Source organism: Chrysemys picta, chromosome 7 (assembly GCF_011386835.1).
Source record: "Chrysemys picta bellii isolate R12L10 chromosome 7, ASM1138683v2, whole genome shotgun sequence".
Lineage (NCBI taxonomy): Eukaryota > Metazoa > Chordata > Testudines > Emydidae > Chrysemys > Chrysemys picta.
In genome coordinates this window covers 97,916,104-97,928,590 of record NC_088797.1, presented here as the reverse complement: position 1 = coordinate 97,928,590, position 12,487 = coordinate 97,916,104, and the positions used below count along the sequence as shown (strand labels likewise).

The following is a 12,487-nucleotide window of genomic DNA, read 5'->3' as shown; positions in this document are numbered from 1 at the left end:
TTGATACTAGTTACAAATTATAAGAGGACACAATAGTCACACTAGTTACAAATTAAGACTGGCAGCAGGCTCTCTCGTCAGTTTCAACATCACATTTGGACAGTACTGTACAATGGATCTCCACACCTTAAGAGCTGTAAAAAGTAGAATTTCTTACATTCATAAAATGCGGCCTCATATGCATCAATTCATTTTGTTCAAGAAAGTTAGTACATAATAGTATACTATGTATTCAATTAATGTTGTAATACATTACATTCAGAAGGAATGGATAAAAATGATGGTGGCTAAAATTTGATTTCATGACCAATGCTAAATTTATCTTGAAAGCTTCAACGTTCGTATTACATAATAGTGATTAATGTAGTTGCCAATACTATAAAAGGGTCCTAAATATGTTTGCATTTGTAAGCCTTCTTAGGACAGTGTTAGATAAGAAAAAGTTTTGGTAAAGAAACCTGCGTACCACCTGTTCTTCCTGGTTAAAACTAGGAATTTTTTAGTTTACAATTGTCTAAACAAGAATATATTTTGATTTATCCCATCCCAAATGACAGTTGCTTCTTATTTCCTTGGAGTCCATCCAATTTGAAATCAGAAGCCATGTCCCTTAGTAGTAGTGCTCTGCAAAGCCATATTTAAAACTTTGATTTGATTTCCAATCCCAAATCAACTGCTCGCGAGAGAAGCAATGGTTGGGAGTAATATAGAAGTGGCACTCAGCCATGGAGAGTGCCTTTATCCTTTTAGCAGGATGAAATTGAAAACCTGACCAGATACCTTTCAAAACCACTTTTTCAGCTGGAAGAATGACAGCTATAGAAGAGTGCCTTGAAGGAAGAAGGACGGTAGAAGGAAGGAGAGCCCTCAGAGCTCCAACAGGCACATAGGTAATTCTCCCTCTCTACCCAGAAATCAAGAGAGTAATTAAAATATAGGCAGCCATGCCACGTTTTGATTTCAAAACCACGTATTCTATGTCTTCTAGAAAACAAAGGGGAAAATATCATGGCTTAAAATAGGGGGGGGGGAAATCTTTCAAAAATCAAGAGTCCGTTCTCAACTAACATTCATAACCCGGGGGGGGGGGGGGGAGGGGAAGGTCAGATTGCAGGAAGACCTAAAGGTTAAGAAATCTCCTACATAAATCTGTGCATGTGACCTCAGCTGACTGGATTTAGGTTAATGACTCCACATGTTCCAGCAGAGAAGGGAATTTATTTATTTATTTTAATAATTGCATCTTTACCAGGATACTCTCCAGTTACACAATGACCGGTAATGTAGAAGACTAGGAATAAGGGCAGCCAGATTTTCAGCACATTGTTGCTTAGTCAACCTATACACATTTGATACTTACACAGCACTGTACCAACCTACTGGGCAAAAGAATTACAACAGTAACAGCAGCAGTGCTATAGTTAATGGTCCGCTTTATTTCCATAATAAACATTTTAGAGACTTACAAAAATTCAACTCCATTTGGATGCTTCTGAATTTTAAGAGTATCAAGAAGCAACTATAATTTAAGCACCTATTTCTAACCTACAATGTGTCAACCTAATGTGTGCTCACAGAACATGGAGACTACTGTTTACCACAACCAGACATGAGGATCTATTCATCATAGTTGTCATGGTATGTGATCATTTTCTCACTGTACAAATGAACATTATGGTGACCTGCTCTGTACATGTCTGACAACCACTAGTTATGAGAATAGTTTGTATTAATGTGAAGCAGCAGAGGCCTAGACAGTTTAAAAGCTTGTTCCTGAGTAAGTTCTTCTCATTTGCATTGAATAGACAAGAAGATATGCTGTTACTGAGTAGTGAAAGCCAGCATCAAGAGAGCAATAAAATATTTATTAACAAGCCACATATTCCTCATAGCCAAAATACTTGTGCTGCTGTCATATAGATGCCACATGCAATATGTGAGGATCTGCAAGCAGCAGAAGTATATTTAGCTCATAAAAGGTCACAGTTTTCATAACATTACTGTATCTAGTACATCAATTTTACAATAAATCCTACTGAATAGGAAAATAAAACAGGAATTATGGCTTCAGTCAAAGGGGATAGGCAAGTCTTCCCTCCACCCCCCATGTACATATCTTATGTGTAGCATCAACACTGTGTTAGACATCTTGGTTAAGCTTCTTTTATTCAAAGTTGAAAGAGGGCAAATTCATAACCTTACTAGAGAAAAATTAGCCTCCCCCACAATTATTTTTTAAAATATTGCATAATTTTCTTTATAAGATGCTGGATTTTAAAGTAGGATGGAGAAAATTGAGTTATCAGAGCTGCAGATGCACATGAAGCCATAAATCAATGAAAGGATGTGGCAGGGAAGATTTTAAAAAGTATCAGTTAATGTCTGCATCCCCAACCTAACAAAGAGAAAAATAAAAGACTCAGCATCTAGGGAAACATGTCAGAGAATAGATACACTGGATGTAGGCCAATAAGTGGTAAACATGCTCATGGCAGTTACATTAGATAAGTTTGATTTTTATTTATTTTTTTAAGAAGAGGGTTATAAACCCTCAAGCTTCAGGGCAGAACCAGACAACTGTATGGTTTTATTGGGACGTCTGGTCACCCTAGACTAGATGGACCATTCATTTGATCCAGGAAGGCAATAAGTGTCCACACACAGGTGGAAAAAGAAAAGAAAAAAAGTCCTTTAGCCCAGTGAAAAGATTAAAGGAAACATGTATTTTGTTTCCCTTTGAACTAACTTTTTTTTTTTTTTCTCCTCAGTGTCCCTTCATCAATGTTTACAGGAAGGGCACTGGTAGGGTGCGTCAAGGGAATGAGACATTAAGAAGTGGATAGTATGCTGGAATTAGTTTTTCTACAGCAAGTGTTGTGAAGAATTGACCAGTGAATACTATTTTTAGAACTGAGATTCCAATGTAAAACAATGTAGGAACATTCATTTCACTTGAATGGGGAAATAGTGAAATTTAGTGCAACATAAATAAAGTTCAGCTTCAGATTGAGAAAACACAAATATATGATCCTGTCTCATTTCCTCTCACCTTCCTTCGGTCATGCCACAAGACTCTAATTTCTTTGCCAAAGCATTCTCCATAGAATTAGAACAGAAAGTGGGCTTCAAGGTAAAAGCCAGCAATTAACTGAAGAGTAGGATGTAAAACTGACTGTTCCTTCTGTGACAGATGCCACTGTACTCACAAAACCTATGAGATTAATTAACAATATAGCCTGGATAAACTAAACAACTTAAATAATTGTACAAGTTGTACATATGACCTCTCTGGAATCACTATAAGGACTAGAGAAGTAATATTGTTGCTATTTATATATTTGTAGATGGATGGAAAGGGAATAGCAGTTACATGTACAATTTACAATAATTAGATAGAATTATTCTAGTTGCCATACCAACTACAGAGATTTATTCTCCAATGTTATTCTTGACTACGTTTCAGAATACTGGAAGCGAAGATATCACAACATGGCCTTTAAAAATGTATTCAAATCACACTTGTTTTTAAAGGAGATCAGTCATTTATTTTTGGCTTCTAAGGAGATTTCTAACAAAGTTTTCATCCCTAGAAAAATGTATCTTTCTCTAGAATAACTTCAAATTATACAACATTAAAACTTTAAAATATTTTTATTGACTCAAATAACACAACATAACAGGAAGGAGAATAAAAATCTGATAAGAGAAAAATACCAGTAGTTTATTGTTTGGTAGTTTACATGGGTCCTATTGTATATGGAGGCAAAGGAGGGCTTTGCTACAGAACACTGTCTTAGCTTAGTCTCCACTAACCCAGTAAGCCTTTTAAAAACAGGTAAATCTCTCTATTACCATTGCAAACAATATAGAATTAAATGCACAAGGCAATATTAATGTGATATAGCACTGAAAATTTAGATGAAAGGCAGGACATTCAAAGTTATTAAAGTTTGCTTGGAAAACATCTTGCCTCTGGGTATCTGATGTATATGTAGTCAGAGTCTCAATTCAACAATCACAGACTAACATAGGTATATGGGAAAGTGTTCAGCAAATATTTATCTTGCAACGATGTGCTAAGTGGCAATAGGGAAATAGAAAATAGTGTACATACTATTTCTAAGTTTTCACAAACAGTAAAACCCACCTTAGTAACTATGATTTGAGTGTGTTGTCTCTGCATATTTATACTTGAGGAATATGCTTCCTGGTGCCTGTGAACAGAAGCCTTTTCTTCTGTAAAGCTGAGGCACTTCTTCCAAGGCCCACATATTTAACAGAGCTTATCGCTGCTCTGAGCAATTTTGCCTAGGGAGGATCACTAAAATGGGGTCAGAGGCAACATGGGGAAGACCTAAACTGTATATCCAAGCCAGGCATCTCTTGTACCCAGCACTCTATGGTAATTAAATATGTAATTGTAGAACTTTTGTGAGGTCTTTAACGTGCTGCAGTACCAAACCTTGTCTTGCAAGTCCCCAATAACTAGGGTACAACTGGGGCACTGAGGCATGCACCGAAGGTATTTCATCTGCTAAGGCTGTATGCCTCTAGCACGTGGGGGGGTCTCAATATCATTCAACTTGCCTTCATATACCACACTTTTCCTAGGGGCCAGACATCCTGCTTCTGTGACCCGCTCTTTCTAACTCTCCTCTGAATTGCCACAATCTCCTGCTGATGACTTTGCATGTTCCTGAGCACAACAGAGGGAAAAACCAACAACACAGTAGCAGATTCAGCACACCACTCTGCTGACCCATCACTGTTCAGCTGCCTCATCACAAATGTTTACTATTGCCTCTTCCGATGTTTCTGAGGTGATATCTTCATGAATTGAGGCTGGAAGCCTGAGGATGACACAAGAAGAGAATGTGCGAGCCTCTCTCTTTGACCATGTTGGAAGAGTCAGAAAGACCTAGCTGTGGAATTGATGTTCTTCCATTTTCTCCAGCATCTTGCCCATCTTGAGGCTGAAAAGTCTCTTCCCTCCTTGAACAGGAGGACTCACATAAGACCAAGCTTTAGATGAAAGGCCTAATTCAAAAAGAGGCAACAGTATCATTTGAAAGAAATAGCTGATGCCATGAATAGTCTGAAGCAACTTCAACTGCCAGTAGGATGTGGGTGGATACTACATGCTCCTTAGTCACCAGCTCCTTTATCTGCTCCTCAAGAAGGTGGCCCATTAGATTAAATTGGCATCTTGCCCATGACAGAATTTGGCTACTGAGATACCCAATCTTTTTGGCATCCTTGTCTGACATGATAACCCAAACTTGTCTTGGAACCTCTCCTCCTTTCATCAGCTCTAACACCATTAATGAGCAAGAAGAAGGGCAGGTTAGGATATATTACCCCCTCTATCCTGGCACCTGATAAAGGCCATCTGCCCTCTTACATCTGGCTGTGAACAAGGCTAATATCAACCAAATATTCTTAGCCATGTCCAGTAGCTCATCATTAATAGGGAGAGCGTTTCCTTTTCTTTTACGATTTTCAGATGTCAAACTCCCAGTTTATCTTTTCCTGGTCAAAAAAACTTTCCAAATCCAGGTCCCCTGCATATATGTTGTAATAGCCCTGGAAACTTCCTGAAAGTGGTTATGAAAGAGAAACAGTGACTATATTGTCACAGTTCAGAGAAACTGCAACTGCAAATTTCCCCTCAGTGGTTCAGTAAGGATACCCACTCTTGGCTTTCAGCTCCCCAACTGTTTCTCCTCTCACATGGAGATGCGAGTCTCTCTCCCTTCTGACTGTGGTATTCCCAGACTGGACAGTTCCCCTGCCTTCACTGTGTCCTTTCCTGCACAGACAGGACACCTGCTTACTTTCTCTTCAGAGGCAGGTAACCGTCCAATTGCTACAGATGTAAGGTACCATGTAGCAGTTCCTAAGCAAGCCAACTTTATTCTTAAAGTAAAAAGCATTACAGAGAAAACATTAAAAAACAATAAAAGAACCTACATGCATGCCAATAAGCTCAGCAGAATTCCTCCCAACTTTCATACTGACTCTGGGAAATGCAGTTTAATACACCACCCTAAGGGCATCCTTGTGGTTACAAGTCCATTAGAGCTTCAGCTCAGAACAAGTACATTGTCTTATGAGGCCTCAGTAGGCCAAATCCTTCCAATCCTCCCCTAAGCACTGGGGTCCTCTGTGGGCCAGGGATCCTGTCCATTTGCTGGATCGGGAAGAAGGCCTTCAGTTAGTATAAATTAAAGTTATTTATCCAAAAGTCTTTTCTTTGTCTCGGTCTCTGGAGAATCCAGTTTGAACTAGTATATGCTTCCCTCCCCCCAGAGGAGCTTCAAAGGCTGGTAATGGAGGATGTTCATTAGGATCACTCCTCTATACTGAAGAACATACACACAGTGCCACAACAGCACATACACAATTGCATTTTAATACAATGTACCTCAAAAGGTATTAACCCTAATTCAATAAGATTTATCTTAATGTTATAATATTTGTTCAGGATATTTGCAAGTCTGTCACACATATATGCTTAGAAGTTTTGAGGCTGAAGAAATCCCCTTTTGCTCACTATAAAAATGGTTGTTCCAATTCCTTTCCCCTTCTTTCTCCTCTGAATAGGACAGCTGGTTAGGAACATTGGCCAAAAGAGGGGACAAGGCCAACTGGTCTAGGTGGTACAAGACGTGACTGGGGAAATGACACCTTAGCTGACTTGGGAGATTAAGAAAGTGAGGATCCCCTGATCCTGATGGTTGCAAAGGAAAATTATCAGTATGGCCAGCTAGCCACTGGGCAAGAGGGAGGGCAAGGGAAGGTGCCCCAAGAGGCTGGAGAATCTGAGAGAACGCCTTGGAGCCCAAGAGAGTAAGAGCCCAGGATATTGAGCACTCCTGATCCAAGAGCTGTCCCTGACAGCCTATAAGCCCAGGCAGACTAGGACAACTCACAGAACAGAGTATCAGAGACTCTGTCTGAGTCCAGCCTCATCAGAATTGGATATTGAGTTTTCCCCGGAAAAGTGCACTCAAAAGAACCAGTCTATGCTCTGGAGATAGTGCCAAAAGACTAATATTGACTATCACTGGAGAAGAACCAGGAATCCTAGTGACCAGGAAAATGGGTAAAGCTGAATGAGTCCCTTGCATTGGCAGTGCCATGACAAATAACTCAACTGCATACTCTCTTGACAAATTAAGTTGTTTCCCCCCCTGCCCCTTTTTCCAGGTTGGTGCTGAGAACTCCAGCACTGAAGATCCCTTTGCACTTTTCCTGTCCTGTCCTCTACCAATTTTGTTGGCACCAAGCACAAAGGAGACAAACTCAAAGTATCCCAGCACAAAGTGGACAAACACCTGATCATAGGTCAGAGCCAAGAAAGGCATGGTGCCTTCACTACCTTTTAGTACAGGCCTCTGATTGAAGGCCTTACAAGCGCAATGATCCAGGAATGGATTTTCTCCACATAGAACAAATGGCAGAGCACAAGAGGCTTAGATATCTCCACGGAGGGAGCAATATATCGCACACCACTTAATTCTGCCCTTCAGATCGGAATCCTTAAAGTCAATTAGACCTTCTGGTTGTACTCCAGAACCCTACTTCAAAGTAAAAACTAGGACCAAGATCTTTGACCTAACTTTATGGTTCTATTTTTGAAAATCTTGGCCTAGATATATAATGGCACAACTAAGGTATACCCAAACGAATTTAGAATCACCTCCCACTACCACCCCACACCCCTCCATCAGGGTAAAAGTCAAAAACAAAAAATTTTAGGCAGAGACACATTCCCATCTGGCCCTTGAAAAGGAAGGAACAGAAGCAGTTGAGGGCCACACTTCTTCTTTTATTATCTCTACTTCAAAAGTCTATTAGCAAACAACAGGGCTCCTGTGGCCCCAGTAGACGCTATATTCCCAGAAGATTTCTGAAGCTCTGCAGTACTGGGAGCAAGGTATCACATAAGTGTGAATATGCATAGGCCATGTCAAAGAAGTCTGAACATTTGCTGAAAAGTTTGTTCATTGCCCACTGGCAGGCTGACATTGTCTCTGAAATAGTCATATTGGCTCTGCAACAGGCCTGAAGCTTCCAAGATTTGTATAGTTTGGAAGGCAGAGTGAAACTTTTTACTAGAATGAGCTAATGCTTGCCTCTATTTTCCAAAAACAGTGCTTTTGCTATTTGTCTTTTCACCTCTCCCATCTGTTTGAAAGCTTGTACAATACTAAAACTAATATGATTAATAAAGCCAATTGATATATAAGTGCATACTAGCAAGAGTAATTTAGGCAAATTAGCCTACTTTACCAAGGGTGAGCAATTCATTAACTAAAAAGGTAATCTTCTTAAATGCAAGATACCCTAATTTGGGAGAGATCCATCTCAGTTGAAACAAACTTGAAATGTTTGGATTTTAGAGTGGTAGCTCTACCTAGTGAACTAAATGAGACATGCCCACTTACTGAGAGTATAGTCTTAAACCACCCGCCAGTCTCTCTGAAGCTTTCAGTTACTTACTATGAGAGTATTACTCTCCATGAAATGATCTGTAGTAGCTTGTTTGAACAAGACAGAACACACTCCAGCATCTATAGAAGAGGAAGAACTGCCTGAAGTTGAATCCTAGGAAGACAGATTATGTTTGTGGGCAGAGGGAAACACTTTGAAGAACTATCTGCCTGGCCCACCTTGACTAAAGTCCCATGGCCCCACAGATCCAGACAGTTTGCAGTTTGAAAGTTCTTCTGGATTTCCTACCAATGCTGGCCCTGGATAGCAGCATCTGTGAAAAACTCCACCTACTAGATCTGACTGGTTAGGAGAACATGTTCCATCCTTGCTGATGACTTGGCAACTACCCTTTGCACAGAACACAAAACGTTATCCATGACCGCTGATTCAGATTTGCCTGTTCTGAAACTTTTTTTGTATTCCACATAAAGATATATTTATTAGCTTTTCACACATACTGTAGCTGTTTTACTTAGAAACCAACTCACCAGTCTCACCATGGATACCTGGATCTTAGATCAATAACAGTGGAAAAATTTAGTTCCTGCTGCCCTCAAATATTTATTGGTGTGTGTGTCTGTGTGTGTCTCTAATACAGTCATGGGACTAGAAGGGACCTTGAGAAGTCATCTAGTTCAGTCGCCTGCACTCATGGCAGGGCTGAGTATTGTCTAGACCAGGGGTAGGCAACCTATGGCACATGTGCCGAAGGCGGCACGCAAGCTGATTTTCAGTGGTACTCATACTGCCCGGGTCCTGGGCACCGGACCGGGGGGCTCTGCATTTTAATTTAATTTTAAATGAAACTTCTTAAATATTTTAAAAACCTTATTTATTTTACATACAACAATAGTTTAGTTATATATTATACACTTATAGAAAGAGACCTTCTAAAAATGTTAAAATGTACCACTGGCACGGGAAACCTTAAATTAGAGTGATTAAATGAAGACTCGGCACAGCACTTCTGAAAGGTTGCCGACCCCTGGTCTAGACCATCCCTGACAGGTGTTTGCCTAACCTGGTCCTAAAGATCTCCAATGACGTAGATTCCACAATCTCCCTAAGCAATTTATTCCAGTGCCTAAAAGTTACCCTAAAAGTTAGGAAATTTTTCCTAATGTCCAACCTAAATCACGCTTGCTGTAATTTAAGCCCACTGCTTCTTGTCCTATCTTCAGATATTAGAACAATTTTTTCCCTTCCTCCTTGTAACAACATTTTATGTACTTTAAAACTGTTATGTTCCCTCCCCCCTCCATCTTCTTTCCTCCAGACTAAACAAACCCATTTTTTCAATCTTCCCTCATAAATCATGTTTTCTAGACCTTTAATTATTTTTGTTGCCCTTCTGTAGACTCTCTCTAATTTGTCCATATCTTTCTTGAAATGTGGTGTTCAGAACTGGAAACGATACTCCAGCTGAGGCTAATCAGCATGGAGTAGAGTGGAAGAATTACTTCTTGAGTATTGCTTAAAATAACTCCTGCCAATACATCCCAGAATGATGTTTGCTTTTTTCGCAACAATGTTACTCTGTTGACACATATTTATCTTGTGATCCACTAAGACCTCTAGATCCCTTTTCATTATCTCTGCATGTATAACTACAATTGCATGAATTAGTAAACAAAAAGTTCCCCAGACCACTCACTCATGTGGCATTAGTTGAGTGGCAGAAGTAGTTTAATCTGTACCCCGGCAGTTGAAAGGACAGATGTGCTCCTGCAGCAGAAGTAATCATCAATATTTCCCAGCATCCATCAAACAAATAAGTTACACTACTTCCAATCCATCCATTTGGGTTTTAATTCTAGTACACACACACACACACACACACACACACACTCTATCTATATCTATGGTCTGGGGAACTTTTTGTTTACTAATTCATGCAAATCAATCTACAGATCCATCTATCTTTTTATAATCTTTGCGGACTTGTTAAACTTGAGAATAGCTGCACATCCTTGTTTCAAAATTGCTAAGGATTTTTACTTTTAGGATGGAAAGTAGTAACAGTCTTTGAGTGAGCAAATATTGAGCTAATTGCAATTATCACCCAACTTTAGCACTAACATCAATTGTAGTTATACATGCAGAGATAATGAAAGTATTGGGTAGTAACAACTGCTCAAGTCAGGATATTGTACTTGATTACTTGATGGACGAGTAGTCTGTTCCTATGTGTCACATGCTGATTGAGTACCGTACACATGATAATTTGTATATTTGTCTGATGCAAGAATTGAATCTACTGTGTATAAATCACACTAGCAAGAAATATTTTTCCTTTTGATACACCTCTTTAATCTTTTGTCCCCCCCGCTGAGTTCTCTTTACTCAAAGTTCCATTCCTTCAGTTTTCTGCCACTACATATGCGGTCCTGTGTCACAGCCATCATACTTTGGAGCTTGTCAGCACTATCACTCAACTGTCTGGGTAGGTGAGAGACATAAAAAACCTCTATTGCTGAGCATAGTGCTTTCACAACAATGCCAGTCTGGAGATCACAATACCAGCTGTCAAACTTGGATCTCACACCTGATCACACAAATATTACTACAGTTGCTACGATACGTGTGTGTGTGTGTGTGTGTGTGTGTGTGTGTGTGTGTGTGTGTGTGTGTGTGTGTGTGTATAAAAGATATTCTTTAAATTCTGTTTTAATATCCATGATAAAGGGAATATTTTAGATAGCCATCTTCTAACTTAATGATTCATGCAAAATGGTCTATTACTTTAAAAAAATTACACAAAATTAAAAATTGAACTGGACTCTTGTTAATTGCTTGTTTTCTGAAATAGAAGACTGAAGTTGAAAACCTTACTGAGCAATTTTTTAAGACTGAAAACAGAAACAAGCCTCTAAAACTAAAGCTTAGATAACATTGGAATTCATCATCTTGCACATATGGCATACTACATTCATACACATTTAGCCTTGGTCATCTGAGATTATTGAGTCATATTTTTTAGATGGGCAAATAGCAGCTTTAAATATTCACCACTTGCTTTACTAGCAGAAAATGTATAGCAATTATTGAAAAGTTGATTTTTTTTTTTGTTTAAACACCAAGCAAGCATGGACATATGAATATTCCTAACCTGTAAAATGATTCCTCCACATTATATCTGCGAAACTCATTGGTGGGCCACTGGGAGGGTAGTGTTTACCTTTCAGAGGCTCATGATCAGTCCTTATCATATCCATTAAGGAATTTTCCAAAGAGTGCAAGTTAAAAGTGTCATAGGGCCTATTCCGGTCCTAAAAGAAAAGATACAGAAAGAAAAACACCATTACAATGTAATCATTTCATAACACAAGCACACTTCATACATTGTATTACTTCAGCATTACCAGTTATACGTTTTTCCTCCATGATACTTTTTAACATTTAGAATAAAACAAGATAAATTATAATTATGATATTTGTAAATATACTGTTAAAAGGGATAATACATGTGACTGTTAAAAATAGTATAATGTAAGAGTTTTAACATATACTTCTCTCTAAACAGGTGTGTACAACTCTTACCCCAATAACATTTTCTACATTTAATTAGGGTTTGGAAATAACCCCTCCTCCCACACACATTTTTGGGAGGGGAGGGGGAGAGAAAGAGTGACATGCAGAGTTTTAAAATTGTATTTCTTTGTTTCCAGCTTCTGCCTTCATTTTCTGACATAGTGCTGCTCTGAGCATATGTGATGCAGAAGCAATCAGTGCTCAGGCAACCAGATCTTCCCAGCACAACGTTGTTGCTTTCCTCTATGGAAAGATAACAGTGCAGAGGCAAACTCTCAGATTATAAAGGTACACAACAGGGTGCAAGGCAAATCAAGAGAGCTAAGAGGGGCAGTATTGCCAGCCTCAAGTGTTCAAAAATATGGAGTCAGGCACCAAAAAAACCTGAAGAGATTTCTTTTAAATATCATGATTAAACCTTATTAATTTGAGATTCTTTTTTATTTACCTTCTGCTT

The 12,487-nt window shown here is 39.0% G+C and overlaps 1 protein-coding gene across 26 annotated transcripts in view; it reads right to left on the bottom strand.

The window, feature by feature from the left end:
- CPEB3 (cytoplasmic polyadenylation element binding protein 3) overlaps nt 1-12,487 on the bottom strand; it is a 183,625-nt gene that overhangs the window by 108,778 nt on the left and 62,360 nt on the right. For 16 of the 26 annotated variants that reach the window (XR_010589503.1, XM_024101196.3, XM_065553525.1 and 13 more), the window contains exon 3: nt 11,609-11,768. Coding sequence is in view for 24 of the 26 variants with exons in the window: in XM_024101196.3 (XP_023956964.1) it covers nt 11,609-11,768 (160 nt within the window). In the remaining 2 variants the exon portion in view is untranslated. The remainder of the gene's footprint in view (nt 1-11,608; nt 11,769-12,487) is intronic. The other 10 variants (XR_010589504.1, XM_065553527.1, XM_065553530.1 and 7 more) reach the window with 1 other exon arrangement.